Genomic DNA, 27825 nt, shown 5'->3' with positions numbered 1-27825 from the left:
AAGTTGATTCTTATATCGACTGCTGTGGTCCTCATTTCAACTGATGACTATTAAAAACATGATCGCGTTATAAAATCAACTGATGCTGATTGAATATAATCTGGTGCAGTTAGAAATGGGGCTGCTTCTAGTATGCTAGTATCAGAAAACCCCTGTACTTAATCGCTCGTTATCCGTTTCTCAATGGAATTACTAAACCATGAATAAAAGATGCTATATGACTCATCATTGAAATTTATTTCAATCTTCCATTTCTCTTCATATTCTTTATAGAATGATCTGTTCATATGTAAAATGAGTGAATTCATACTCTTAACGGTGTTCTTTACAGAGTATTCTGGAAATTACGATTCAACGTTATGCATCAATCCGGCCTCTTAGTTTTAGGAAAACGTTCTTCATTTGTTGCACTCTGGGGGACAATCCTCCTTATCGCAGATGTCGCACAGCTTCTCTTGGTCCACGTCGTAAACTTGAATGGCGTTCAGTTCTGCAATTATATCATAATATCATGAAACAATAGTACGTATTAGTTAATATTAGCATATCCCTGGATTACACCTGGTACTTACTGGGATTGTAATAATCGTGCACTAACACATACGCTGGACGCTTAAGAGCCACCTTGAAACGCCTGTAGGCTGTGATGTGGAAGCAATTCTTTTCTGTTCCCATGTTATCGTAGTATGCCACCACTGAAGTTCCACCGAAACGTATCTCAGTATTCTGGGAAAATTTTTGTTGGTCAATTGGGGAAAATCCAATCTACTATCTATGTTGTTTTAAAGACTACCTACCCGTATCGGGTTAACCGTGGTTGCCTCGGTGATAGGACGGGGGTCAACAACGTAGCCACTGGGAAAGTTTACTTCTACCAGCGCCATGTTGGAACGCTCATTTGCAAGCTTTGGAATGAAACTCGCGCATATTTTCAGCTTCAGCTCGTAATCTGAGTTGGTGTTCAGCTTTTCGAAGGTCAATACAAATCGGTTGGTGTAATTTCGCAGATCCAGTGCGTACTCGTATTTAACGTCCAGTAACCCGAAGCCCAAGCCTGCAACGTTTATATCGATTTTCTTAACATCGCTTGGAATATCCTCGAACTGTAGCTTCCCGATTTCTTGCGATGTTACACGGAAGTTCTTCGTTTGCGTTTTGTATTTCAATTGGATGGAGTAATCGTTTCTTGAGGGCGATATTACTTCGGCCAGTTTCGTGAGCGCTTTCAATCCAACGAATGTGTCTTGCGTACGCGGGAAGCTTCCGGTGACGTAACGTTGATTGACAAGCCAACGCATAACAGGCACGCCATCGGGAAATTTCCCAGCTTGAACCATTGCTAATAGTGCATAACCTGTGGTTTCAATAATGTTCGAATCTCTATACCAATATCTCATGCCACCATTATCGGAAACGGTAGATCTATCGATCAGTCTGTTAATGAAGTATTCTTTTGAGTGATGACCACTCAACCACATAGCGTATGTAGCTATCGAAAGGTCGTAGAGGTCGTTCACTTGCGGAAGAAGCCCGGCAACATACTGCACGCCTCTTGCAATAACATTTTGATGAGTTAGTTTGGCATTCTCATTCTCCAAAAATGCAATCAAAACATAAGACGTTAAAGCAATTCCGTTCCTTAATCCGCCTTGCATATCTGTGTGAGCTATTGGACCAACTTCATTGAATCGTCCAGTGGATTGTTGTTTATTTGCCAACCACTGGAAGGCGCCCGCCACCATCGTGACATCCACCTCACTGATGTATTTCGATGCAGTTTGCATTGATTTCGCCACAAACGCAGTGAGGAAGACACTGCCTCCTCCAGATTGCCAAACACCAAAGGAACCATCCGTTTGACGATATCTCATCTGATTTTGATAGCCAGTCCGAAGTAAGCTAGTGGCTCGGTTGATCAAATTGGTGTCCTTTGAATCAATTGCAGTTAGATAATCGAGCGCAATTATGTTTGGCACAAATTTCACCATGTTTTGCTCTCCACAGCCAGTTGGAACCGCCAGAAGATCTCCCAAGTTTTGAACAACGGTGGTGAGAATGTTTGCTGGAAAAAGAAACATAACATTATGTTGCAAACCCAAGGTGTTCAAACTAAAATGCATCTATACATACGATTGACATGAAATGAGATGTGTTGTGATCCAGCATCCGCATTTTTATCTATATCCAAGCTAATGGGAAAAGATACATTCATATAGGTATTTTGACTGAAAATACGTGACTGCATCTTCTTCTCGACCAAACTTTCAGGTAACACTCGAATCACTTTCTCGATTGCATCCGTTTCCTGGCCCAGCATAATGGAAGCCTTCAAGCGAACAGCCATCTCTCCAAGCTTCCTGGGTTTTACCAGGAATGAAATAGGAACGCCGACCTTCGGTTTAACACTGATCGACTTCGTGTAGCTGGGTACTAAATGCAAGAGATAAATTTGAAATCAATCAATAGTTTCTAACTTCAAAAGACACACTCACCTCCAGCAGTTTGTCCAACGAATTCGGTTTGATTTCCAACATTGTACATCGTTACATCTGCAATGTATTCGCCGCCGAGGTTGTTGAACAAGGTGAACTGTAGCGCAACTGCCTCACCTCGTTTGATGGAGTATGGAAGATTATCGACGATGTAAAACGACTGAACCGTGATGAACTCGATTGGCTGTTTGATGATCCCCAGTCCGTACTCGGGATCGATTGAGAAACCCGTCAACGACCAGGCTGTTGTTGACTCTGGCACGTTTTCGATTAACTTGTGTTGACCATTGATTGGAATCGTAAGATTTTTCCACAGAAAAGACTCCACGAAGTTTGTACGAAACGGGATGAGCTTCGTGGACGAGCCATTCGATTCCAATCTAGCCAGCTTGTCGCTTGCTAGAACATGATCAAGGTGCTTTAATAGCTGGCTGATAACAATTATGAGGCAACAATCATGCGGAACAAGCATCAATTTTGCTATTGTTATACTTTTAGAATCAATTAGAATACGTACCACCTTCAAGTTGTAAGCTGTCCAAAGTTCGCGCAAAAAGTCCCATACTCTGTAAAAGAAACATCACAAGAACAATCATTTATTTGTTTAGTTCTAGCTTGGCTTTGCTTACATGAATTTTATCGTATTCATTGTTCTGAACATCATGAAAGTCGTCAAACACTGCTTCTATGTTTTCCCAGTGCACATCATGATTGCCGTTGTGCTGGAGAAGGCTGTTGTCGTAAGCTGCAAGGGCTACATACGATCTTGGCCGACCTTGCATGATCAGTTCAATTTGTCCTCCAGGTTTCACTTCACGATCTTGCTCATCGATCACCATCTTAAACTGATAGAAAAGAAGCAAATAAATATAAACTTTTTACTGTTCAAACAAATTCTTCAAAATGCCGTTAAACCGTGACGCACATTGTTACTCAGCTCTTTGAATTCAATGTCCATGGTATCGTAAACTATCGTGTCCTTAGCTAGGGTTGCTACTATGACTCTCGATTTTGGGATCATTTTGCTGTTGGCATTGATTTGAAGTGGAACTTTATGGGTTTTGCTGGGTCTCAGTAATCCTTCATCGATGATGTTCCCCTTGGATACAACGTAGTACACGAGGAATTGCATTTTATCTGTGCAGGTTATCGAGTACTTGATGGGTTTGTTCAACATTATCCTGCAGAAAAGAGAGTTTCACATTGCATTTCAATTAGTTTTGCATAAGTGCACGCCGAGATGCGAACACTTACTTTGATTTCAGTTCAATTTTGACGTAAGCATCTGTGTTAGTTTCGACTCGATGGATATCCTCGGTCAGGAGATCATTGTCTTCGATTTTCACCTGAGATAAGGATAAGAAAAACGGTGGATTTGAAGGCAAGTGTAACTTTGATTTTCTAATAAAAGTACCCACTTCAATGTTAATTGTGTTTGAATCTGCCGACGGGATGAGAGTTTGCTTGATCACTCCATTCTTGTCACTAGTTAGAGTTTCAATATATTCATCATTGAGACCGTAAATGGTCACTTCGGTCTCGACATTCGCTGCGGGAGTTCCGTTGTGGTATTTAACGTGAATATCGCATTTGTACGGCATGCCTGGCCGGAATGCTGGGCTATCTTTTACCAGTTCTACGTAGTATTGGTACTTGTGCACCGTTATTGGCTTGTAGATTGTTAAGGTGCGATCTAAAAAAAAGGAACATTACTTTTTTAATGTTGAAAACCTATCAAACTAGCGCGATACATACTTGTGTATTTCTCGATGAACGTAAAGTTGATATTCACATCGTGTTGAGGCTCGTAAAAATCGAGAAGACCATTAAACTTAAGTTGTGCCTGACCCATACCGTACACTTCCCACGTTTTCGTTTGATCCAATATACCATCTGACAAATAAAGGCGCAAAATAGCCGTCCCTTGTACCGGTTTGCCGGTGAAGTATTTGGCTTCTACGGTTAAGTCGAGCGATTGATCTTCTTCCAGCGGCACCTTTGTAGGGTAGACGTCGATTTCATACGTAGAGAGTACATATTCCTTCACCTCGAACGACTTCGTCATCAGTTCTTCTCCACCAATTTTCACGGACATTTTAAACTTTCCCATCAGTGGCGTTGGAGCTATTTCGAGTTTGTTCTCGAAAACTCCAAGATGTAGACGTCCTGCCGACCACTTGCGTATCACATTACCGCGTGGATCTTGAATGGTTACATTCACCGTTTTCACGTTAGCCGGAGGTTTCAAATTGGTGTCCAATACTATAACTCGAAAGTTGACCGTATCACCGGGCTTGAAGACTGGCTTATCGAGCTGAATCAAACCAGAAACTGATTTAGTTTTAAGTATAAGATCAGCCTCCTTATGGAAGCTGAAACCTCGCTGGCCATCCAAAGTGATTTTGTAGTTGCCAGGTACCAAATTCGGGAGCTGTAAGGAACGGTTTGTTAATATTGCATGTCTGTTACCAGCAAAGGAAAACGTACTTCAAAGTTCACCAAACGGTTTTGGTAGCGTCGCACATCCACTGTTTTGGTAAGGCCGAGTATGGTTTCACCACCGTCCGTTGTACCATCTATTTTCACTTTCAGATCCACTCTGCCCAAGCTCGAATTGAAATTGGTTAAGACCAGCGTATAGTTCTGGTTGGATCGAATATATTTTGGACCAACTACAAGCAACCTAAAACGGATCCAAAAATAATTTGTAATACCGTGCGGTTCTTTTCTGGATTTTAGCTTGCAGCATAAGGTAGGGAAACTTGAAACACAATGTACCCATGAGTAGCACTGACGAGTGTTATCACCAAAAGTAATCGTGACCTTACGAACTGCCACATCTCGATGCCGCGAATGAACACTTAGACGTCTGCTTTCAGAGCCGTTCCAACTGCATTTGACATCTCTTGCTGCTGGTGTAGTGTTTCAAAGAGCAATCTTGGAAGATGTTTTGCAAATATGGGAATTCCCCGTTGTCTTGGTGGTTGTGAGCCGTGCTTTACATGCATTTTGATTGATAGCGGTGAATCCCCAGTGATTAGCATACTTGGTACATTCGTTGCTCTTCGACAAAAGTGATTAAGAATTTTTGATTGTCGAAATAGAAAAATATTAAGTTCTACAATAGACTGAAGTATTCTGTTTTTGTTTCATTTTGTTTAGCAAAACGCTTTTCTTATGTTAACTATCAGTGCGTCCAAAAGCAAGTTAGAAAAACTTTACTTCACTTAAAACTTTTCTTAACTCACTCATTAATTGACGCTAAACATTTTTTTAACAAACTTATTATTGCACAAGAAGAGATTTATAGCAAGTCTTGTAGAAATATCCATAGAAAGTAATGGAATCGTGAATTTTGAATCTTAAATATGTCTGTCTTATGCATGCAACTTTGTGGAGTAGTTCTCAGCAAAGGGGATCGTTTTTTTTTGGGTATTTTGGGCCACAAAAGAAGTAAATTTGTTATCAATCACCAATGAAATGGTTAAAACGTTTACATTTTATGTCGTGAATCCCCAAACAAACGCCAAAAAAACGAAGCCCAAGCAAAATGGAATACAAAACATGGTGAAACTTTGTGCTGTGTACTCACTTTTTCGGTGTGTTGTTACGGTGCGACGGCACAATTTTGAGCATATCTCGGGAGCCTTTACTCGTATCGCGTCCAAATTGTATCAAAATGAAGAGGAACAATCCATCATTTCAACTTTTGTAACATAACTGTCCCTCACAACGCAAATGGCTTTCGTTTCTGTTTTAGCCAACAGTGTACTGACTTTATGGGTGTAGTGTATATTAAATACTACGTTAACTTGAAACAGTTAACCGATTATAAAAACCTAAAGACCAATGTCATACATCTCTGTATTCTGTTCATACGTTGCACATATAACGAATCATACCCGCGATGACCATACCAACTTACTGATGACCTTCGATAACAAGCCTATTTAGTTGTTGCGGTGTTCGTTTGTAATTTTTTATTTTTGGTCAAGCTGACATATTTCTCATTTAAAATTGGCATTGTTTGGTACATTCTATCTGTATTATTTTTTTCTATTTTCTACAAAAACAAAACTATTCCTTCAGTTTTGCAGCAAGAGCAACGAATGTACCAAGTATGCTAATCACTGGGAATTCACCACTATCAATCGAAGCGATCGTTCAAGACAACTGGAAATTCCCATATTTGCGTAACATCTTCCAAAATTGCTCTTTGAAACATTCTACCAGCAGCAAGACGAGTCAGATTCAGTTGGAACGGCTCCGAAAGCAAACGTCTAAGTGCTTATTCGCGGCTTCAAGATGTGGCAGTTCGTAATGTCACGATTACTTTTGGTGATAACACTCGTCAGTACTACTCATGGGTACATTGTGTTTCAAATTTTCCTACCTTATCGTGCACGCTAAAATCCAGAATAGAACAACATGGTATGACGAGTTTATTTTTGATGTCCGTTTCAGGTTGCTTGTGGTTGGCCCGAAATTTATCCGATCGAACCAGAACTATACGTTGGTCTTAACCAATTTCAATTCGAGCTTGGGCAGAGTGGATCTGAAAGTGAATATAGATGGTACAACGGACGCTGGTGAAACCATACTCGGCCTTACCAAAACAGTGGATGTGCGACGCTACCAAAACCGTTTGGTGAACTTTGAAGTACGTTTTCCTTTGCTGGTAACAGACATGCAATATTAACAAACCGTTCCTTACAGCTCCCGAATTTGGTACCTGGCAACTACAAAATCACTTTGGATGGCCAGCGAGGTTTCAGCTTCCATAAGGAGGCTGTTCTTATACTTAAAACCAAATCAGTTTCTGGTTTGATTCAGCTCGATAAGCCAGTCTTCAAGCCCGGTGATACGGTCAACTTTCGAGTTATAGTATTGGACACCAATTTGAAACCTCCGGCTAACGTGAAAACGGTGAATGTAACCATTCAAGATCCACGCGGGAATGTGATACGCAAGTGGTCGGCAGGACGTCTACATCTTGGAGTTTTCGAGAACAAACTCGAAATAGCTCCAACGCCACTGATGGGAAAGTTTAAAATGTCCGTGAAAATTGGTGGAGAAGAACTGATGACGAAGTCGTTCGAGGTGAAGGAATATGTACTCTCTACGTATGAAATCGACGTCTACCCTACAAAGGTGCCGCTGGAAGTAGATCAATCGCTCGACTTAACCGTAGAAGCCAAATACTTCACCGGCAAACCGGTACAAGGGACGGCTATTTTGCGCCTTTATTTGTCAGATGGTATATTGGATCAAACGAAAATGTGGGAAGTGTACGGTATGGGTCAGGCACAACTTAAGTTTAATGGTCTTCTCGATTTTTACGATCCTCAACACGATGTGAATATCAACTTTACTTAACTTAACTTTGATAGGTTTTCAACATTAAAAAAGTAATGTTCCTTTTTTTTAGATCGCACCTTAACAATCTACAAGCCAATAACGGTGCACAAGTACCAATACTACGTAGAACTGGTAAAAGATAGCCCAGCATTCCGGCCAGGCATGCCGTACAAATGCGATATTCACGTTAAGTACCACAACGGAACTCCCGCAGCGAATGTCGAGACAGAAGTGACCATTTACGGTCTCAATGATGAATATCTTGAAACTCTAACTAGTGACAAGAATGGAGTGATCAAGCAAACTCTCATCCCGTCGGCAGATTCAAACACGATTAATATTGAAGTGGGTACTTTTATTAGAAAATCAAAGTTACACTTGCCTTCAAATCCACCGTTTTTCTTATCCTTATCTCAGGTGAAAATCGAAGATAATGATCTCCTGACCGAGGATATCCATAGAGTCGAAACTAACACAGATGCTTACGTCAAAATTGAACTGAAATCAAAGTAAGTGTTCGCATCTCGGCGTGCACTTATGCAAAACTAATTGAAATGCAATGTGAAACTCTCTTTTCTGCAGGATAATGTTGAACAAACCCATCAAGTCCTGCAGGTTTAACAGCATTTTGAAGAATTTGTTTGAACAGTAAAAAGTTTATATTTATTTGGTTCTTTTCTATCAGTTTAAGATGGTGATCGATGAGCAGGATCGTGAAGTGAAACCTGGAGGACAAATTGAACTGATCATGCAAGGTCGGCCAAGATCGTATGTAGCCCTTGCAGCTTACGACAACAGCCTTCTCCAGCACAACGGCAATCATGATGTGCACTGGGAAAACATAGAGGCAGTGTTTGACGACTTTCATGATGTTCAGAACAATGAATACGATAAAATTCATGTAAGCAAAGCCAAGCTAGAACTACAGAGCTAGTTAATCAATGTTAATTTGATTGTACCTTTACAGAGTATGGGTCTTTTTGCGCGAACTTTGGACAGCTTACAACTTGAAGGTGGTACGTATTCTAATTGATTCTAAAAGTATAACAATAGCAAAATTGATGCTTGTTCCGCATGATTGTTGCCTCATAATTGTTATCAGCCAGCTATTAAAGCACCTTGATCATGTTCTAGCAAGCGACAAGCTGGCTAGATTGGAATCGAATGGCTCGTCCACGAAGCTCATCCCGTTTCGTACAAACTTCGTGGAGTCTTTTCTGTGGAAAAACCTTACGATTCCAATCAATGGTCAACGCAAGTTAATCGAAAACGTGCCAGAGTCAACAACAGCCTGGTCGTTGACGGGTTTCTCAATCGATCCCGAGTACGGACTGGGGATCATCAAACAGCCAATCGAGTTCATCACGGTTCAGTCGTTTTACATCGTCGATAATCTTCCATACTCCATCAAACGAGGTGAGGCAGTTGCGCTACAGTTCACCTTGTTCAACACCCTCGGCGGCGAATACATTGCTGATGTAACAATGTACAATGTTGGAAATCAAACCGAATTCGTTGGACAAACTGCTGGAGGTGAGTGTGTCTTTTGAAGTTAGAAACTATTGATTGATTTCAAATTTATCTCTTGCATTTAGTACCCAGCTACACGAAGTCGATCAGTGTTAAACCGAAGGTCGGCGTTCCTATTTCATTCCTGGTAAAACCCAGGAAGCTTGGAGAGATGGCTGTTCGCTTGAAGGCTTCCATTATGCTGGGCCAGGAAACGGATGCAATCGAGAAAGTGATTTTAGTGTTACCTGAAAGTTTGGTCGAGAAGAAGATGCAGTCACGTATTTTCAGTCAAAATACCTATATGAATGTATCTTTTCCCATTAGCTTGGATATAGATAAAAATGCGGATGCTGGATCACAACACATCTCATTTCATGTCAATCGTATGTATAGATGCATTTTAGTTTGAAAACCTTGGGTTTGCAACATAATGTTATGTTTCTTTTTCCAGCAAACATTCTCACCACCGTTGTTCAAAACTTTGGTGCTCTTCTACAGGTTCCATCTGGCTGCGGAGAGCAAAACATGGTTGGATTAGTGCCAAACATCATTGTGCTCGATTATCTGACCGCAATTGATTCAAGGGATACCAATTTGATCAACCGAGCCACCGGCCATCTCCGAGTTGGCTATCAAAATCAGATGAGATATCGTAAAACGGATGGTTCCTTTGGTGTTTGGCAATCTGGAGGAGGCGGTGTTTTCCTCACTGCGTTTGTGGCGAAATCAATGCAAACTGCATCGAAATACATCAGTGAGGTGGATGTCACGATGGTGGCGGGCGCCTTCCAGTGGTTGGCAAATAAACAACAATCCAGTGGAAGATTCAGTAAAGTTGGTCCAATCTGGAATTCAGATATTCAAGGCGGATTACACGGAAACGGAATTGCTTTAACGTCTTATGTATTGATTGCATTTTTGGAGAATGAGAATGCCAAACTAACTCATCAAAATGTTATTGCAAGAGGCGTGCAGTATGTTGCCGGACTTCTTCCGCAGGTAACCGACCTCTACGATCTTTCGATAGCTACATATGCTATGTGGTTGAGTGATCATCACTCAAAAGAATACTTCATTAACAGACTGATCGATAGATCTACCGTTTCTGATAATGGTGGCATGAGACATTGGAATAGATATCCGCACATTATTGAAACCACAGGTTATGCACTATTAGCAATGGTTCAAGCTGGGAAATTTCCCGATGGCGTGCCTGTTATGCGTTGGCTTGTCAACCAACGTTACGTCACTGGAGTCTACCCGCGTACGCAAGACACATTCGTTGGATTGAAAGCGCTCACGAAACTGGCCGAAGTAATATCGCCCTCAAGAAACGATTACTCCATCCAATTGAAATACAAAACGCAAACGAAGAACTTCCGTGTAACATCGCAAGAAATCAGAAAGCTACAGTTCGAGGATATTCCAAGCGATGTTAAGAAAATCGATATAAACGTTGCAGGCTTGGGCTTCGGGTTACTGGACGTTAAATACGAGTACGCACTGGATCTGCGAAATTACACCAACCGATTTGTATTGACCCTCGAAAAGCTGAACACCAACTCAGATTACGAGCTGAAGCTGAAAATATGCGCGAGTTTCATTCCAAAGCTTGCAAATGAGCGTTCCAATATGGCGCTGGTAGAAGTAAACTTTCCCAGTGGCTACGTTGTTGACCCCCGTCCTATCACCGAGGCAACCACGGTTAACCCGATACGGGTAGGTAGTCTTTAAAACAACATAGATAGTAGATTGGATTTTCCCCAATTGACCAACAAAAATACTTTTCCCAGAATACTGAGATACGTTTCGGTGGAACTTCAGTGGTGGCATACTACGATAACATGGGAACAGAAAAGAATTGCTTCCACATCACAGCCTACAGGCGTTTCAAGGTGGCTCTTAAGCGTCCAGCGTATGTGTTAGTGCACGATTATTACAATCCAAGTAAGTACCAGGTGTAATCCAGGGATATGCTAATATTAACTAAAACGTACTATTGTTTCATGATATTATGATATAATTGCAGAACTGAACGCCATTCAAGTTTACGACGTGGACCAAGAGAAGCTGTGCGACATATGCGATAAGGAGGATTGTCCGCCAGAGTGTAAAAAATGAAGAACGCTTACCTAAAACTAAGAAGCCGGATTGGTGCATAACGTTGAATCGTAGTTTTCAGAATACTCTGTAAAGAACACCGCTAAGAATATGAACTTACTCACTTTACATATGAACAGATCAGTCTATAAAGAATATGAAGAGAAATGGAAGATTGAAATAAATTTCGATGACGAGTCATGTAGCATCTTTTATTTATGGTTTACCAATTTCATTTAGGAACGCAAATCTGATACTAGCATCATTTTGGTCATCAGTACCAACAAGGTAAAGAGACATGAAAAGCTGTGATGACCCAACCTCTAGTTCTAGTAATCTTGGTGAAACGACGAAAACCGAGAACGACGAAAACCGGGGCCAGCCTGCACAGCATAATGAAACAAGAACCAAGGTGTATTGGATTCAGGCCGTGTGTAATTCAGGCCGTTGCAGTCATGGACGTACTGCGGGGATCTACATCGATATATTTCTTCCTCTTTGTTATTATAAATGTGTTTGGAGATAAAATTGTCCGACACACGTAATTTATCGAATAAACGTTCTGTTTGAAAATTTCAGTTCAATTATATCCTATGAGAGGAGAATTTATCGCGCATGCGCGTGTTCACCGCGTGCCAAGAAAGGATATTTTGCAGGGTTGAATTCAGGCGTGAGTTGACATCTTCCTATGAACGCAGGACATTTTTGCGACCTGTATTTTGTTGCTGTTTATTTGTCATAACATTCGAAACGAAAATAAAGGTGTGCACCTGTGTTGGCTGTGTTTGTCGAGACGAAAGTGTTTTGATTCTATCGATAGTGCCGCCGGTATCGATATTTACGGTGCCCCAACTGCAAACTTGCCGTTCTACATTTAACGTCAATGCTAAAGTGTGTGATTTGATTAGAATAGAAAACACTTGCGAAATTACCAATTCATTCAGTCAGCTGGCTGTTCAACTGTTTGCTCCGAAAATCGAAACGCTTTTTTAAGAATTGGTAAAACGAGGATTGTATTTATTTTCAAGGTAATTGAAACGCCCTTGAACGTGCAAAGTGTTGCAAATTGGTTATCGTAAACCAACTCCACCAAGAGGAAAAGTGCACCAAAACCGATCGATAAATTGATTTTCCCTTACAAATCGACGCACAACCAGAGCGTTGGCCATGAATGTGATTGCATGAGGAGCAATTTCTCATCGATGGTTTAAAAATGAATGCCGCTATGACCGAAACTAATACACTTCTGCAACATTGATGGGAGCTGCAATAATTGAAAACGGTGCGGGGCGCAAGACATAGGGATTCGGTCGACGGTCCTTCACATTCTAGTTCGTTCAGTGTGCTGTCATGCGAAGTGATGCAGCTGACTCACAGTGGAGTCCAACAGTTGTGCAGTGACTTATGAACACCACTGCTCGGTGGAAAACTTATGCTCTTCCACACATATCAAGCGTTCAGTAAATTCATACGAAAAGCTGGGGAGAAAAAGAAATCGTCACGAGCAACACCACGTGCAGCTCTGAGTGATGACCATTTCCGTCACTATTGTTCATCAACTAGTCGTAGATCAGCAATCATAATCAATGTTTCAGGTAAGTGCCATAGAGAAAGAACAGTTGTTAAGTTCGCACATGATTCATCAATGTTAGGAAAAAGTCATTGATAATAGAAACTACAAATAATAATGTTTGTGATTAATTAAATACTCTCTTAGGCGTTTATGGTGTGTTTTATGGCGGTTGAGTTTAGTTTTTTGCAACTAATGATCAGCACAATATTTCAAAACTATTAGGTAGTAGTTGTTGTTTTTTTTAAAATAATTGCTTCACACATTGTTCGCGATCCTGGGGACTAATAATAAACCTTCGCTTCACCTCACACCTATCTCTAGAGGATGACTTCGAACGAATGAATGAGTCATACTGAAAAAAACCGGTGTGGCATGAGCCGAGAGTGGCTCAAAATAGGCTTGGCGGTTAGTCTACTTCTTCTTGGCATAACGACCTTATTGGTCATGCCTGCCCGTTAAGGGCTTACGAGACATTTACCCTATGTGTACGAGGATAGTCAGTCAAACCTCTCGTACAGGGGAGGGTCCGGTCTCGGTTGGGATTCGAACCCACGCCGTCGAAGTGGTGAGCCCCGGCGGCGCGGACCCCCCTTGACGGATAGTCTGTAAAGCAAATTGCTAATAAATCATACATTTCCGAAGTCTAGTTTTTGTTTTATTTTTTCTCATCATAACGCAGTCATCAAAAAACATTCAATTAAATGAAGAAGCCGATATAAATACAAGGCTCAAAGCCTAATTCAAATAACATTGAGAATAGGTTTATGTTAACACCAAAGAAAGGGCACGCACAAATTGCGAAGGTTGCCAAAAAGTGACATGGTCTAGAAAAATAACTCAAGTAGCGAACAGTGTGGCAAGATGCCCCGTTGAGGTTAAATGCAACTGTGTTTTTAGCTACAAAATAGAATAACTCCTAACACTTTGTCCTTCGAAGTCTCCACAATGGACGCATTTAAAGCTTTCTGATCGATAGCAAATCACACAATTTTGGAGTTATGGCAGTTTTTGGTTTCCATTCGAGTTTATTGCAAATCTTAAATTTCAATAATCTCTTGCGTTTAATCAGTACATTTGATAAGTATAGCTGGGTTTACTTCGCGATTGAGGAAAGACACAGAGCAGGAGAAATCAGGACGCGAAATGCAAAAGATACCGCAGAAGAACGGGCGTTGTAATCGCCCGGATTTGGAATTGGTACAGAATTGCATTCATAATTCTTGCATTCTGGCTATGAAGACAAAAATGAGAACATCTCTATAATGATATAATGAGCGAGATATGCACAACAGTCCCAGATTTCCAAATTTATTTTGCATGCCAACTAAATTAACTTATAGTGAAACTTATTCTGTACCACAAATCACAAATTATTGACATTTGTCGTTCAGCTACACCGCACGGTGTGGAAAAATTGTATCGATTTCTATTTTGGAGTGATGATGGTTCTATCGGTGATATAAACAAACACGGTTTGTTTTAGTTGCAACACTTTCTTATTGCTACGAACATATTTTTATGATTTGTTTTGTTTCATCAGTATTGTTTATGTGGCACGACATCCCAAAGTAGGACAAGGCCTCCTGCTTAAGTGAGTTTCGGTGACCGAAAGACGTTTGTAATATAGATTTGGTGGTCAGCCATTCGTAATGCCAGAGGGTGGTGCCAGCCAGACTCGAGATTCGATGCCACACCTGTAGCGTGGTCCCTCGCGCTACCGCTGCGCCATGGGCACCCCCCTACTCCTGAAATACGAGTAGCTATAGTACGTATAGCTCTGATTAAATAATTATTCACACGGGTTGTTCAGTTACACTTTCAGGGCCGCTTTTACCTATAACATTAAATGACGCGTGGAAAAGAGTGCTCTCAAAAATGTTAATTTTGATCTGAGATTTTAAACTTTTTTAATAAAAAAAGGGTAAAATATCGATCTTTGTAAATTTGGGACATTTTGCTTAAGCGGACTGTGAAAAATTATTTTTTTTCGCTCAAATCTTGCCTAACACTTCAAACGAAAAAAAATAAATAAAACTAAGCATGACTTTTAGACCTCTTAGATTTAACGACCTCTTGGTCATGCCTGCTCGTTAATGGCTTACGAGGTCTCGGTTGGGATTCGAACCCACCGATTAGATTCCATTAAAAAAATCTGTCTTTTAGAAACATTTTAACTGATGAATGTTGAAAATGTCTGATAAATTTGTCGTGTGATGTCTTGTCAACCTGAGTAATCCTAACGGTACCAACAGATTTGGTGTTTTCAAAGATACACGCTGCCCACAACAGGAGGCAGGAGGCAATTTTGAAAAGATATGTAGTTTAATTGAACTTAGACTATGTTTGTTCATCTAACCCATCGATGGATTTTTAGCTCATTTCCATTCAAATTTAATGCCTTCCTGCACAATTCAGCGTTCTAACTAGGAGCGAATATTGGTGGCATAAAACAATATTTTATTCTATGACACAATCCCGAAAACTTCGTGGGCCTCCTTTTTGTATGGAAAAGCGTTTTGAAAAACTACTTGAATCCCTGAAGGGCATTTTCGTGGAAAAAGTAACACCCCGGTCGCGCCAGCGGTCAGTTGTGTAAGTTACGGCCTCGATAATCCTGATTGATAAATGTAGCCTCAGGAGTATCCGAGCGTCCCGCTCGCGTGGCACAGTACCGGCCCCGGGCACCGTAGCGCCGCACTGACGAAATTAAATATTGCAAGGATGACTAATCGTGTTTCATAATTCTTTCCAAACAGATGGATATGTTTTGGGGCCGACGGAGGTGGTGACACAAACCCGCGGTGAAAGGCGCCTAAATTATTCAGCGAATGCGTCGGGGGGCGAACATTTGAATAATCCCGCGATGATCAGCCGGGGCATGACTTGTTCACCTGCAAAACTTTTAGTCCGACTTTCTTTCCCTTGCTACGGGGCGCCCAATGCTCGCGGAGGTGACGCTGCTTTGCATTTTGATTAGTCGTTACTTCGTCGGCTGCCGGCGGGAGAGAAAGGGATCTTAAGGATGAGCCGCCATAAATTATGCAACAGTTGTCCTGGCCCTTTCGCAATTTGCTCACCCGGCACGAAATGGCAATCATTCGATGGATGATTATTTGACGGTGGAAATAATCGAAAATAAGATTACGTGGGGGGTTCAGGTGAGGGATGTAAAAATATCAACAACAACAAATTTGCATAGGAAAACATGTCCCGAAATGCCGTTGAACTATTTAGTTTGGGAGAACATAATTCCGATGGAAAAGTTCGATCTTTCGTGTTGTCAACCAGGCATCGTAACAGAGTTTTCTTTCACGTTGATTTCGTTAGAGTTTTATTCTATTTGAACGATCTTTATATTTCTACTGCGTTGTTTATGAAACAATTTAATGTTTAATACTCTTTCTTTCTATATTCAACTTTTGTTGCCATTTTTAACGAGGATAACGAACGTAATTATTTCTTCGAACATTCCAATTGCAGACATGCCGACTCTGGAATCTGAGTATTGCAAGCGTGCTAGCGTTAACACTGTCCAACGTGTTCCTCACGGTTCGGCTGCTGCACAGTGGCGATTGCAACCAGTACAGCAGTGGCGAGGATGGCGTTTCGATGGTGCCGCGGGCCCCCATCCTCACACCCGCCACCTGCCTGGAGTACGTGCTGGCGGAGAGCCTAGCGAACAGCACGGATAAGGCCGTTTTTTCCGGGCTCGATCTGCGGCTGGGACGCTGGGACACGCGCCGGTTGTACAAGATATTCGACTTCGCCGTGGTGGGTGAGCGTTTTCCGGAGCTGTCGGGCACCTACAGCGTCTGCCTGGCGACGCAGAGTTCGCTGGAGAAGATCTACTCGCTGGTGCAGGTGGCGCACCATTGGTCTGGGCCGATCTCGACTGCCATCTTCGCCGCCGGCAACGACGAGCTATACCTGCTGCAGATCTACCTGTCCTACCTACGGCTCTGCTTCCGCCCGATCCGGGAGCGGGTCAGCTTTCATCTGGTGCTGCCGAAGGATCGGGCCCCGACGCACCTGAAGAGCGTGCACGTGAGCGACTTCACCAAGTTCGATTGTGCCAAACCGGAGGCGACGCTCAACGATCTGCTCAAGCTGCGCAAACCGGACACGAGCAAGTGGCGCATCAAGAACCCGTACCCGCAGAACCACCTGCGCAACGTGGCCCGGAAGGCGTGCCAAAGTGGATACGTCTTTCTGACGGACGTCGACATCGTGCCGAGCGTCAGCTTCGCCGAGCAGCTGGACAAGTTTCTGCGGAAGCAGAAGCCGCACCATCTGACCGCGTTCGTCGTGCCGACGTACGAGCTGGACGAGCGGGTTCGCTTCCCGCGCAACAAGACTGACCTGATCCGGCTGGCAAACAAGGGCCTAGCGAGACCGTTCCACCACAAGGTGTTTATCTACAATCAGTTTGCGACCAACTTTTCCAGGTAAGCGCTCGGCTTCTGTCTTCGTTTGTAATTTAGAAACACTCTGCATCCTCTCTTTAAATCATGTTAGCTTGACCTTAGCCCCGGTGATGCTCGGTGAAGAAGAGATCGAGAACAAAGTTGTGGGTTTTTCTCTTTACTTTAGAGTTATGTTTAAATTTAATAGTTACAATAACGGCATATTTAAAATGGTATTGATGATTCATCGATTTTCCCGTAATACATTGCTGTATATTTTGTTTATGAATATAGCATGTGTCGGTGTCATTGGATTACAGTGCAGCGAAGCATACATACTCGGGTTGATATTTATTTTCATTAGTATCGTATATGAGCCTAAACTTTTGTAATTATAAATGAGAAACCCTGAGATTGGTACGATTAATTATTGTTCTACGAAAAACCTTACTAATGTTGTTGACAATCTTTGGTTTGTGTTACACAAATATAGATTTTGTGCATATTTATTATGTACTATTTTATTTGTTACGAACTGTACAAGTGTTTTCATGTTTGTTTTGCTAGTGGTTGTAAAACTACGTTTAAAATGTAAAATTTTGATGATTTTACAATACAGGATCTTTTTTTTTCAAATATAGGAATTAAACAAATTTTCTACTGCATTTGCAGTGCTAAAACTTAATATGCGGAAATTTTTTGAATCGACGGTTCAGTATTGGTCGAATTTTTTTATATACACAAAATTCCATGCCGAAAAAGATAAAATATATAAAAGGTTGCATCTAACTTGCATTAATATATTTTTCACGAAGTAAAAGCACAATTTTTCTTTTCGAGCAACTCGTTAGTATGTTTAAGAATTTTATTATTAATTCCTTAGTTCGTCCTTTGGCACGGTTAGCAAGTCGAATTTCATTTAGTGACCTTTGACTTTGAAATTTAAAATCCTGTTATAATTTATCATAATAAAAACCACGTTAGGAACCATGAGTACTAAGTTAGGAGTACATCCAATTCACTCATTAATTGCACTCGTGTTTGCCCGAAAACTCCCCCACCGATTGAAAGGGAAATATAATCTCCCGTAAGTAGGAGGATTTATAGAGTGTCGTTAGGCGAAGGGGTCGTTTGGCGGGAAAGTAAATTGATTTTACTACCTTCCTGCCAGTTGAGGACAAGTGCTGCCCGAGGGTTTTATGTGCACTTACCCGCGCGAGCCCGATAAGTCCGGCTTGTATCGTAACACCTTAGCACGTCCTCCCCGCGCCCCGGTACCGCGAACGTGAAGCGTATTGATTTGCTTCGCACTTCCGGCTCCCTGCGCCGTGGTGCAAATGACGGTTCGTTCATTTATTTCATGTAACAATCCTATCCATTCGATTTTCACGATCGGCGGTGCGTGAAGCGGTGGTCCAAGATTTATTACTGCAAGGGCCATTTACACTGAAGCGCTATTTATCATCGGCTTCTGATGCAATCATTAATTCTTCGGGCTCGGGCACGTGGAGGCATCGGCTGGGGGTGGGGAGAGCTATTTTCTCCAAGCACGGTGAAGAAAATGTGGTCCGGTTAAGAAAGAAGATGCGCTGACCATCGTTGCCTTCGCTGTCGGAGTGTAATAAAACAGAGATAGGGCACAATAAACCGAGGTTGCTGATGCAATCGACCAACAGGGGGCATTTGTCGGTGGGCGAATCCACCCAAAACGGGGGCGATTCAATCAGGCGAAATGGCTAGGGTAGCAAAGGATTTAACATTGCTTATTATACGTGCCGCACTGGTTGAGGCCGTGGGGGTTTTCTACAACCGCCCCGTACGAGATCATTCGCAATCCAATCGTCGATGGAACGAAATGGATTGTCTTTGACAGCTTCGTTATCATTTGTCCGCTGCGCAAAGGGAACAAAAACCCGAGCCGGTGGGCGGTGCGTAGCAAAAAGACACGATTATTCACGCGTACTACTGACGGAGCGAAGCATAACCGCATTAACACACATCTACTAAATCATGACTAATCCTGTTATACTGATTGTGCGAGCAAAACGATGCGCTTTGAGAACGTTCCGGGGCGTGAGCAATAGAATGCAATATCAATTTAGCCGGTGTAATGGATTCTAAAGCAATCTAAACACAATTACCAGCAACCAAGCGTTCCATAAACGCAAACCAATGTGCAACACTACTCCTCAAATGGTTTGCGTGAGGCTGGGCATAATTTTGGAAGCATCATTTGGCGGTAGGCGTTCATTATTAATCGCTCATAATTGATTCGAAATCCATCATCGAAAGGTGAGGATGAGTGATGAGGATTAAATTACACTTGTTGAAACAGAACTAGCTTTACACGTTGCGAAATAACGCTTTTATAACTTTAATTGAATTCGTCGTCGTCAAACGTCTAAAAAAATCTTAAGGCAAAAGTTTTTCAAAATATTTTTGACTTAAAACATACGAGTGCTTACGTCTTACGTCTGGTTATTAATATTGAAATGAGATTGAAAGTGATCGATTTGTTTGGAGAAAAAGTTGCACAATCTCAGTTATTATCAATCTTTAGGGCATAAGATCAGAGGCGGATTAAGTGTTCTTGAGGCTACAAGTTGTAGGCCCCAAAAATATACGGTACACTGAACATTCAACTTTATATTTAAAAAGTTTAACATTCCAGGAGAATCATTTTTCACGAATAGTATTTTATATGAACAAAATTGACTAGTAAGCTGATTGTTTTTAAATCTAATTAGTTATTGAGTCTCTTAAAAACTGGAAATGTTCTTTTGAGTGAAAAGTTCGAAGAGAAAAGGTTAGATCAGTGCAAAGCATTAGAACTGTGTTTGGAAATGGGCAGGGAATTACTTTTGCCAATCCATGTCCATTATGCTAAAACTGTTGTGAGAATTTTCCTCTTCTGCAAAATAATCTTTACACTAATCGCTTTTATATATGTGTTAGTGGATCAGTATTTTATATTTTAACTTAAACAACCCTCAAAAATGTGACGTTTGGTGACCTTTTCTTCAAATCTAAGCACAATTTACTCGTTTGCTTACCCTTTGATCCACCTGGGTATAAGATTGTCTTTAAACATATTAGCTGTAGACATCCAACCGTGGAAGAGAGCAAACCCTAAAAGCTTAACAGTGTTTGGTAGCTCAATGTGGTTGAGATGATCGCGTTGCCGACCAATAATAGATCCATTTCAAAACATCCTCCTAGCAATTGCTTCACGTTCTTGCTCTAATGAAATAAAGAAGAAAAATTGTCCGTCACGTCCGTCGCACACACAAAGCCCCGGGAAAACCCCCCCTGTTGGGATGGAGTATTCTCATCGTAGAACTTTTTGATTTCACTCACTTGCCACACGGAAAAGTTATACACCGCTGCTGCCGTTAAACAATTAAGCCGTAAAACGACCGTCTGCTCCGGAGGCTGCCCTTCGGACGTCCTGAAGAACCGCAATAAGAGTCCGAAGCAGATCCTCTTCTTTCCTTCCTTCCTGCCTTCCAATCCTTCCTGTACCACGTTCCTGGAGCCCGGTACTGGGCAGCTATCGGCACATCGGGGAGGGCCTGCCCATTCTGCACGTGGTCCGGTGTTTCGAGTCGCCGGAAGATAATATCTTCATATCTCATTGACGCCGTCGTGACCATTTGCGATCAAATTTGGCGGCGAACTTGCCGAAACTCGACAGTTATTGCTCAAAGTAAGGTTTTTACGATAATTTATGCTTCTGATGTCGACATTCTTTTCAACCTCCTTGTGACCGGCCGGAGCGAAGGGAAGAGGGGCGCGCTTTACGACGTTCTTCAGTTCGTTCGTTTTTTTGCCCCCCTTTCGGCTCCGGGCGGCGCAAAGCAACCCCCATCGGCTCCGGTCGGCCCCGGAATAAGTTCTCTAATTTAAGAGCTCGTAAAAGATGAGATGCTCTGATTTTCATGTGGCGTACCCGGTGATGCTTCGGCTCGAAACACATGGGACCACAACAGCCTTTTCCCACAGACCACTATGCGGCCGTAATCTTTCGTCCCGTTTGCGGCGGAGGCAAGGTTACTTGGTTACTTGAGTGTTTCTTAAAAAAAAACGAACAACCCCTTGGAACTTCCTTGCCATAGTGTTGCGGGCGTCACGAAAGCACCCATAAGTCGTGAGGTAATGGGGCACGAAAAGTGGCAATGGACTTCCCTCGGAAAGGGAATAGGTCCTGTATGCTTAATCTTTCAAAATGTGAGACCCCTAACGAGCCGTTCGAAGAATGGGGTTTTACAACACCGATCGCATAATTTTACACCCTCGGTATCATCGGTTTGCAAAACAAGAGAACAGAGAGCGGTGGCTGACTACCTGTTCATGGGGTCGTGCGTAATGGGGTTTTACGAAGGCGATTAGGAAGTTTCAATCGGTTAATGATCGATGAAGACGATGAGAGGGTATAAAATTTCGTAGGATGCTTCGCAAAAAGTCCATGTATAGCGAACCGATTTAACGGCAGTACTTTCCTATCTTAACATTTACGCAGGTGGCAGGCGGACGTAGCCGAGAGTGACGAAACGAAAGTGTCCCACAACGTGACGAACTTCGAGTTTCTTTACGAACCGTTTTATGTGGCACCCGACACGGTTCCACCGCACGACGAACGGTTCCTTGGCTACGGATACACGCGGAACACACAGGTACGTTTATAGATCCATTCTTAATGCTTTAAAATAGTTGTTAACTATCTAACCTCGATATGTCTTACAAGATTGCCAGCTTGTTTTTAGTAGGTTTTGGTTGTTATCACTCATTATATTACACGCGGCGCCTGCATTTCAACTTTATACTTATTACTTTCATACTTTCATTTGATTTTATTATTTGAAATGTTCCTCAACATACTTACTTGCTAGCGCAAATTTTTTTCTGGATTTACGTTATGGATTTTGAATAAATAAATAAAAGCTGAAAAGAACTCAATTTCGATCATATTTGCTTTACACCGAGCTAGCGGAATGATGAAGAAATCCATCGAAAACCCAAAAACGTCGAAAGATAGTCAACAAATATACTAAAAAGTAAAAATTTACGGATTTGAAAAATCTTCAAAAGTAGTGAAGTTATAACGTTTTGAAAACAAGGACCAAAATGAACCCTAAAAACCATTCAAGGGATTGTCAAGTTGGTTCCTGGAACTGATCGAGCAGCAAAAGTTGAAAATTTTGTTTTAGATGTAGCTTTGGGTTTTAAGAAAAGCCTTACCTTTTTGGAAAAATATTCAGCCGTTTTCGAGATGTTAAAATCGAAATTTGCGTTGCGGTCAAAATGACGCTTGGGTTGTAATGTTAAGGTTTCAGGAAAAGGAGAAAATTAGAAAAATGTAAATGACAAAAAATTATGATCAAATAGCACTTATTTTTATTTCAACTTTATTACTTTAAACTACAAAACTATATCTCCCACTCAGTTTTTTTTAAATTTATTCATTTGACAGATTTTGAGCTAGAAGAACGACATTTAATTTCAAATTTAATTCCCATATTTACATCACTTTTCTTCTTTTCTTTTTCACACAATTTATAAAGCAATTTGAACGATGTGGAGACCCACGCAAGTTAGCAGAGGAAATTTAATTTTACGAACAACTAAAAATCTACAAAGTTTTAATATTTCCTAGGTAAACCGTTAAAGTGCTAACCATGCTAACTTAACCTAAGAGAAACTCGTCAAGCATAAATCCAGCAGATAGAAAGAGAATATATTCTTATAGAATTAATTGTTCCCAAAGCAAACCTCCATCCCTCTCCGACACCAGATCGTTCGATCGTCGGACGCAAATGGCGCGCACGAAAGTTGGTCCGATCCAATTGATTAAAGAGAAATTTTCATCCAACCCGTAAATCATTTCGCTTGCAGCATCACTGTGCACTGGGGCGCAAATCTGGCCAGCTCGAACACGCAGGTCGGGTAAGGGATATTCGGGGTGGGGCGTCCGATTACGCTGGAGTAAAGTAGTAGAAAGAAAAAATCACACAAGAAGGAACAAATTAAAAGTTCCCGTTTGAAGATGCACGACGCAAAACTTTCCCGACGCCGTCGGAAAATGGTCGTAACGCATCGCGGCGCTACGAAAATCGCTCCGAATCGAACACGGACCACCATTTCCGGTGTCCACCGGATGGGCGTGCATTGGGCAGATATAATGGCCTGGTAGATGCTCCAGCAAGACAAATCACCGTACTTGTGTTGTGTGTTTTTTTTGTATGTGCTCCCACTTGATGGGTCGGTTTTATTTCTCTCCCTCTCTCTCTCTCTCGCTCCCTCTTTACTTCCTCTTCCCCTTTTTTCCACCGGCGATTGCACTCGACGATTGCAAATTGGCTATGGAAATTAGTTTCACGCTTCAGTGCAACTTGCACATGCACTGCGAGCTTCCCCTTCGCACTCCCGCCTTGGTGTGTATGCGAGTGTGTGTGTGTGTGTGTATGTCGTTCCTTTTTTCCATGAAGCATCCCATCGACAAGCAGACTCCGACCTTCGCGATGAGGAGCACTTTGAGTTTTGTTCGCATCTCATTTTTGCTGTGACTTTTGTATGTGTCTATTTTCCTCCACTTTCCATTCGGCTCACCCTTGCCTTGCCGTAGTCTTTTGAGGGTCGGGAAACTATTCGTCACTCGCTTGAGCGCACCATCCGGAGTCGTGCGGCCAAGTGCTTTCTAAATCTGTAAAGCCCGAAAGTGGCTCGTGATGTCAGCTGCAGTCAGTGCCTGTGGTGCTCGAATGAACCCAACAAATCCAGCGCCCCCCATTTGGCGTGGCGATGGTTTTTATCGTGTTTTTATTTCATTTCTACCCGTTTCGGGGGCTTGCTGTTTTTCGGTTAATTACAAACGGCGGAGGTGCCGTATAGTTTTCGCCCCATTCGCACGACATCCGTTCTTGCTGCGGGTTTTCTCCTTCGCTATAGGGGATTTAAGTCCGAGCCTCACGGAGCAAAAACGCTGCTGTCCGCCTCTTTCGCGAGATCATAATTTTCATTACCATGCAAATTTTATTTTTCCACCAAACCACCCTCAAGGGGAGGATTTGGAGGAAACCGGGTTGTCATAATGTGATGAGTGCCTGCGGTGGGAAGCACAAGGCTGGCACTTGCTCGATGGTCGAGTTATTTCCCGATGCCGGAATGGAACTAGCCGAGCCTGACTGGCTGGCCTGGCTGAAAGGGGGAGGAAAATGGCGCAAAGCAAACGCAATCTATCATTCCACGAAGAAGGAAATGCATTTCTGGTGATGTGACAAATTCAGAAAGCAATTTTGCAGCACAATGTATATCGTTGCATAAACGAGTGTGAGGCGCTAAGTATTTTTGCATACAATATTCTAAGAAATAATTCAATCTACTGGTGCTATATTATTTAATTTTTGTCTTGTTTTGCGGCGCATAAACGTTAGAGGAGAAATTTCGCTTACTGAAAAACCTGTCAACGTGTTTACTTTCCTGATCTTTTCACGCCCTTTTTGATACCCTCTAGCAGCGTCGTGGTTCAGCCCGATTTCCAATCAGCTTACATGAATAATTTAAAAATCCAATTATTAGTCCGTTTCGGCGCGCGAACCTTAAGACCACCGGGTGCCGGCACTCATACGCCAAACCTTTGCCGGTGTCTCTTGACCTTTCGATAATTTTCTAAAACCCCTACATCGATGAAATGAAGCAAGCAAGGGAGAAGAAAAACAGAAAAATCCCGAACGCGTTATGCTGGCTCAGGTTCGACATAAAATGACTAGCAAATAACCGATGAACGAAAAATCTTCTCAATTTACTTTTCTGCTTGTGCGGAGTGTGCGGGGAAGGGACGCTAAAAAGGGGTAAGAAAACAAACACACCCTGCCACCTTTTTGGCGGCATTGAATACTGATGATCTCTTTAAAGTGGTAGCAAGTGCGGGAGGGAAAAAATCGTTCATCCTTTTTCATTCCTTTTTACATCAGCATAACCCGGGGGACGGGAGGATCCTTTTGAGCGTGTTCTTCTACATTTCTGCTGATACACCACTCCACGCATTCGGCGAATGGGAGCTTTCGGCATAAAAGTGTTACTGGCCCCGGGAATAGTTGGCGACACTTGCGCCATCCGACCCCGGTGGGTGGGGGTGGCGGGAACGAAACGAAAGCGATCCTGATTTTCTTATTCACCGACATTTAACTAGCGCGTGTTTGGAATTGATAAAAACTATATTAAAACATTGCTTTTCTGGCAAAGCCTTGGGGCCCTTGCGGTGGGGTAGCTTTGATGTGCCGTTGTCGGCAAAAAAGGGGTTGCAATTTCGAACCGGAGTCAAACGGAACTCGTTCGTTGCCGTCGAAGTCTTCCGACACACACACACATAGAAAGCGGCTCTTTATGACATCGGTCCCCTTCATTCGCCAAGTGGATGCGACGGTTGAAGTGCCACCGTGTCCCCGGATTGTAAAGGTTCGGCCATAATTTGCCGCTATCACAGCTGCTCGAAGAGTTTGGTGGCTTTCCGACCGAACGCCGAAGGGTCGTGTTGAGAGGTCTTGAGAGGGAGAAAGATTACCCCTTGGTTCGGCCTTGGTACCGCCGTTTGGTTATGATGGACTGGCTATGATCATTTCTTTATTGGCCACGCAACACAAATATATAAAATTTCCTCCTACTGAAACGAAAGTGGAACGATGTTCTACCGGCTGACGAGAACGTCCCGTCCTTTCCCTGTCGATAAATATTGTATGATTCAATTTCTGTCACTCGACGATAGTGGTGTTTGTTTTGTTGTGGGCTTTGTAGCATAAATAAAAGAAAATTATTGCATCTGCCCTTTTTTTTTACTAGCGCTTCGTCCTCGGATGGAATGGTTAGGATTTTCGGTGTAGGCAAACGAAACTACTCTCTAATATTGTGTAGCTTGATTATATATTTAGGATGTGACCACTGGAACAAATTTAAAACAGTGCATTATGTTAGAGTGGACAGTTTGTATGCATACGCTGATGAAATGCTCATGAAATGGATAACTTCGGAGTTCAGTTTTTCTTTTAAGTTTTCAGGTGTGAAATATCCTTAAAGCTTCATTTTTCATTAAGCAGTCGGTCATATTTGAACATATTTTGAAGATATTTATACCAACCGGCAATTTACTGTGCCTACGCTCGAGATATCTGCAGTTTGGTATACTTTTTACGATCCCTACACCCACCATAAACCATAAACATGCCCACGCCATACAACTGGTTTGACGATAGCTTTCTTTGATGCCGAAAACGTGACCCATTCTAGTACGGTGACCTACGCGATCCTTCTAGTATAGAATTATTAAACTCCTTTCCAGAAAGTATACATTTTGTATGACACTGCGCTGCCGTCCATTTTGTCTCGTCGATGGCCGCTGTGCTATTTCATAGAAACCAAAGTTAGCAGCGTGTTTGAGACCACTTATTTTAACGATTTTGAAGCCTTAATGGCTGTATCATTATATACATACCATTTTTTATTCAATTTTAGTTTTATGTTTTTTTTAATTGCAGTTTATTATGTTATATTAATTGAAAATAAGTTTTGTCTGTAATTGTATATGCCTTATGTCCAAATTTAAATTATTCTTGATACAATTCTCATATCGGTTGAATAGATAATTTTTATCATACGTTTCTCCAATACAATGATGCATGTGCAGAAAAGAACATTCCGTTTGTAAAATGTAAAGTTAAATAAATTTATGTTTTCTTGATTGTTTTTTGTGTTTATTTTTTTTTTCATCAAAGACAAATGTGTATCACTATTTGCCTATTTGTATTCATTGGGAATGAATAGAACAAAATTATGCTGTCCTTTTTATTGATTACTTGAATAATCAATCTACCTTCGTTTGTTTTACACAGGTGTACGAAATGTTCGTGGCAGGATACCAGTTCCAGGTGCTGACACCCCTGTTCACCGTGCACTGGGGGCTGCAGAACAAAAAGAGCCGTCCGGCGTGGCGCGAGCGTCAGAACAACGTCAATCGCAAGTACTTCGAGGTGTTCAAGCGGGAAGTGTTCGCACGCTACCACAAAGACCCGCTGCGGATGTTGCTTCCGAAAAAGGCGCAAAAGCAGCACGGCCAGGGCGCACAGGGCGCCGTCGGTGTGGCCGCTGGAGGACCGAACGCTGGCGGCGCTGGAGCACCGGAAAAGCATAAATAAACCTCGCACCCTCCTCGCGGGGTCGGCCTGCCAGCACTGCGGGGGAGAAAGGGAGAAAATCGAACGAAAAATGTGCTCAAACAGTCACTGCTGGAATGCAACAATGAATTAAAAATGAACCCATCGCAACGTTGGATGGCTCCGCTGCAAATGAAGACATCACCCCCAACAGGCAAGGCGATCCGCGAGGTTCCGGGTGCATC

General features: G+C 42.2%; 2 protein-coding genes and 1 pseudogene across 2 annotated transcripts; 2 read left to right on the top strand and 1 right to left on the bottom strand.

Annotated features, from left to right (window-relative positions):
* Positions 1-228: 228 nt before the first annotated feature.
* On the bottom strand, positions 229-5332 carry LOC131287935 (thioester-containing protein 1 allele S3-like). The gene is made up of 13 exons (XM_058317030.1): positions 5271-5332; positions 4980-5175; positions 4248-4923; positions 3911-4185; positions 3747-3838; positions 3418-3673; positions 3122-3337; positions 3010-3058; positions 2493-2891; positions 2131-2430; positions 798-2062; positions 573-726; positions 229-490 (listed from the first exon to the last, which is right to left on the bottom strand). The coding sequence occupies exons 1-13, from the start codon at positions 5330-5332 to the stop codon at positions 399-401; spliced, it is 4032 nt and encodes a 1343-aa protein (XP_058173013.1). The 3' UTR covers positions 229-398.
* A 1465-nt stretch (positions 5333-6797) lies between these two features.
* LOC131285644 (thioester-containing protein 1 allele R1-like) lies at positions 6798-11483 on the top strand (annotated as a pseudogene).
* A 1565-nt stretch (positions 11484-13048) lies between these two features.
* On the top strand, positions 13049-27622 carry LOC131285643 (beta-1,4-glucuronyltransferase 1). The gene is made up of 4 exons (XM_058314501.1): positions 13049-13057; positions 16516-17480; positions 21958-22111; positions 27320-27622. The coding sequence occupies exons 1-4, from the start codon at positions 13049-13051 to the stop codon at positions 27620-27622; spliced, it is 1431 nt and encodes a 476-aa protein (XP_058170484.1).
* The last annotated feature ends 203 nt before the right edge of the window (positions 27623-27825 follow it).

This window comes from Anopheles ziemanni, chromosome 3 (genome assembly GCF_943734765.1).
Source record: "Anopheles ziemanni chromosome 3, idAnoZiCoDA_A2_x.2, whole genome shotgun sequence".
NCBI lineage: Eukaryota > Metazoa > Arthropoda > Insecta > Diptera > Culicidae > Anopheles > Anopheles ziemanni.
The sequence above is the reverse complement of the archived record's forward strand: the minus strand, read 5'-3'. Positions and strand labels throughout refer to the sequence as shown.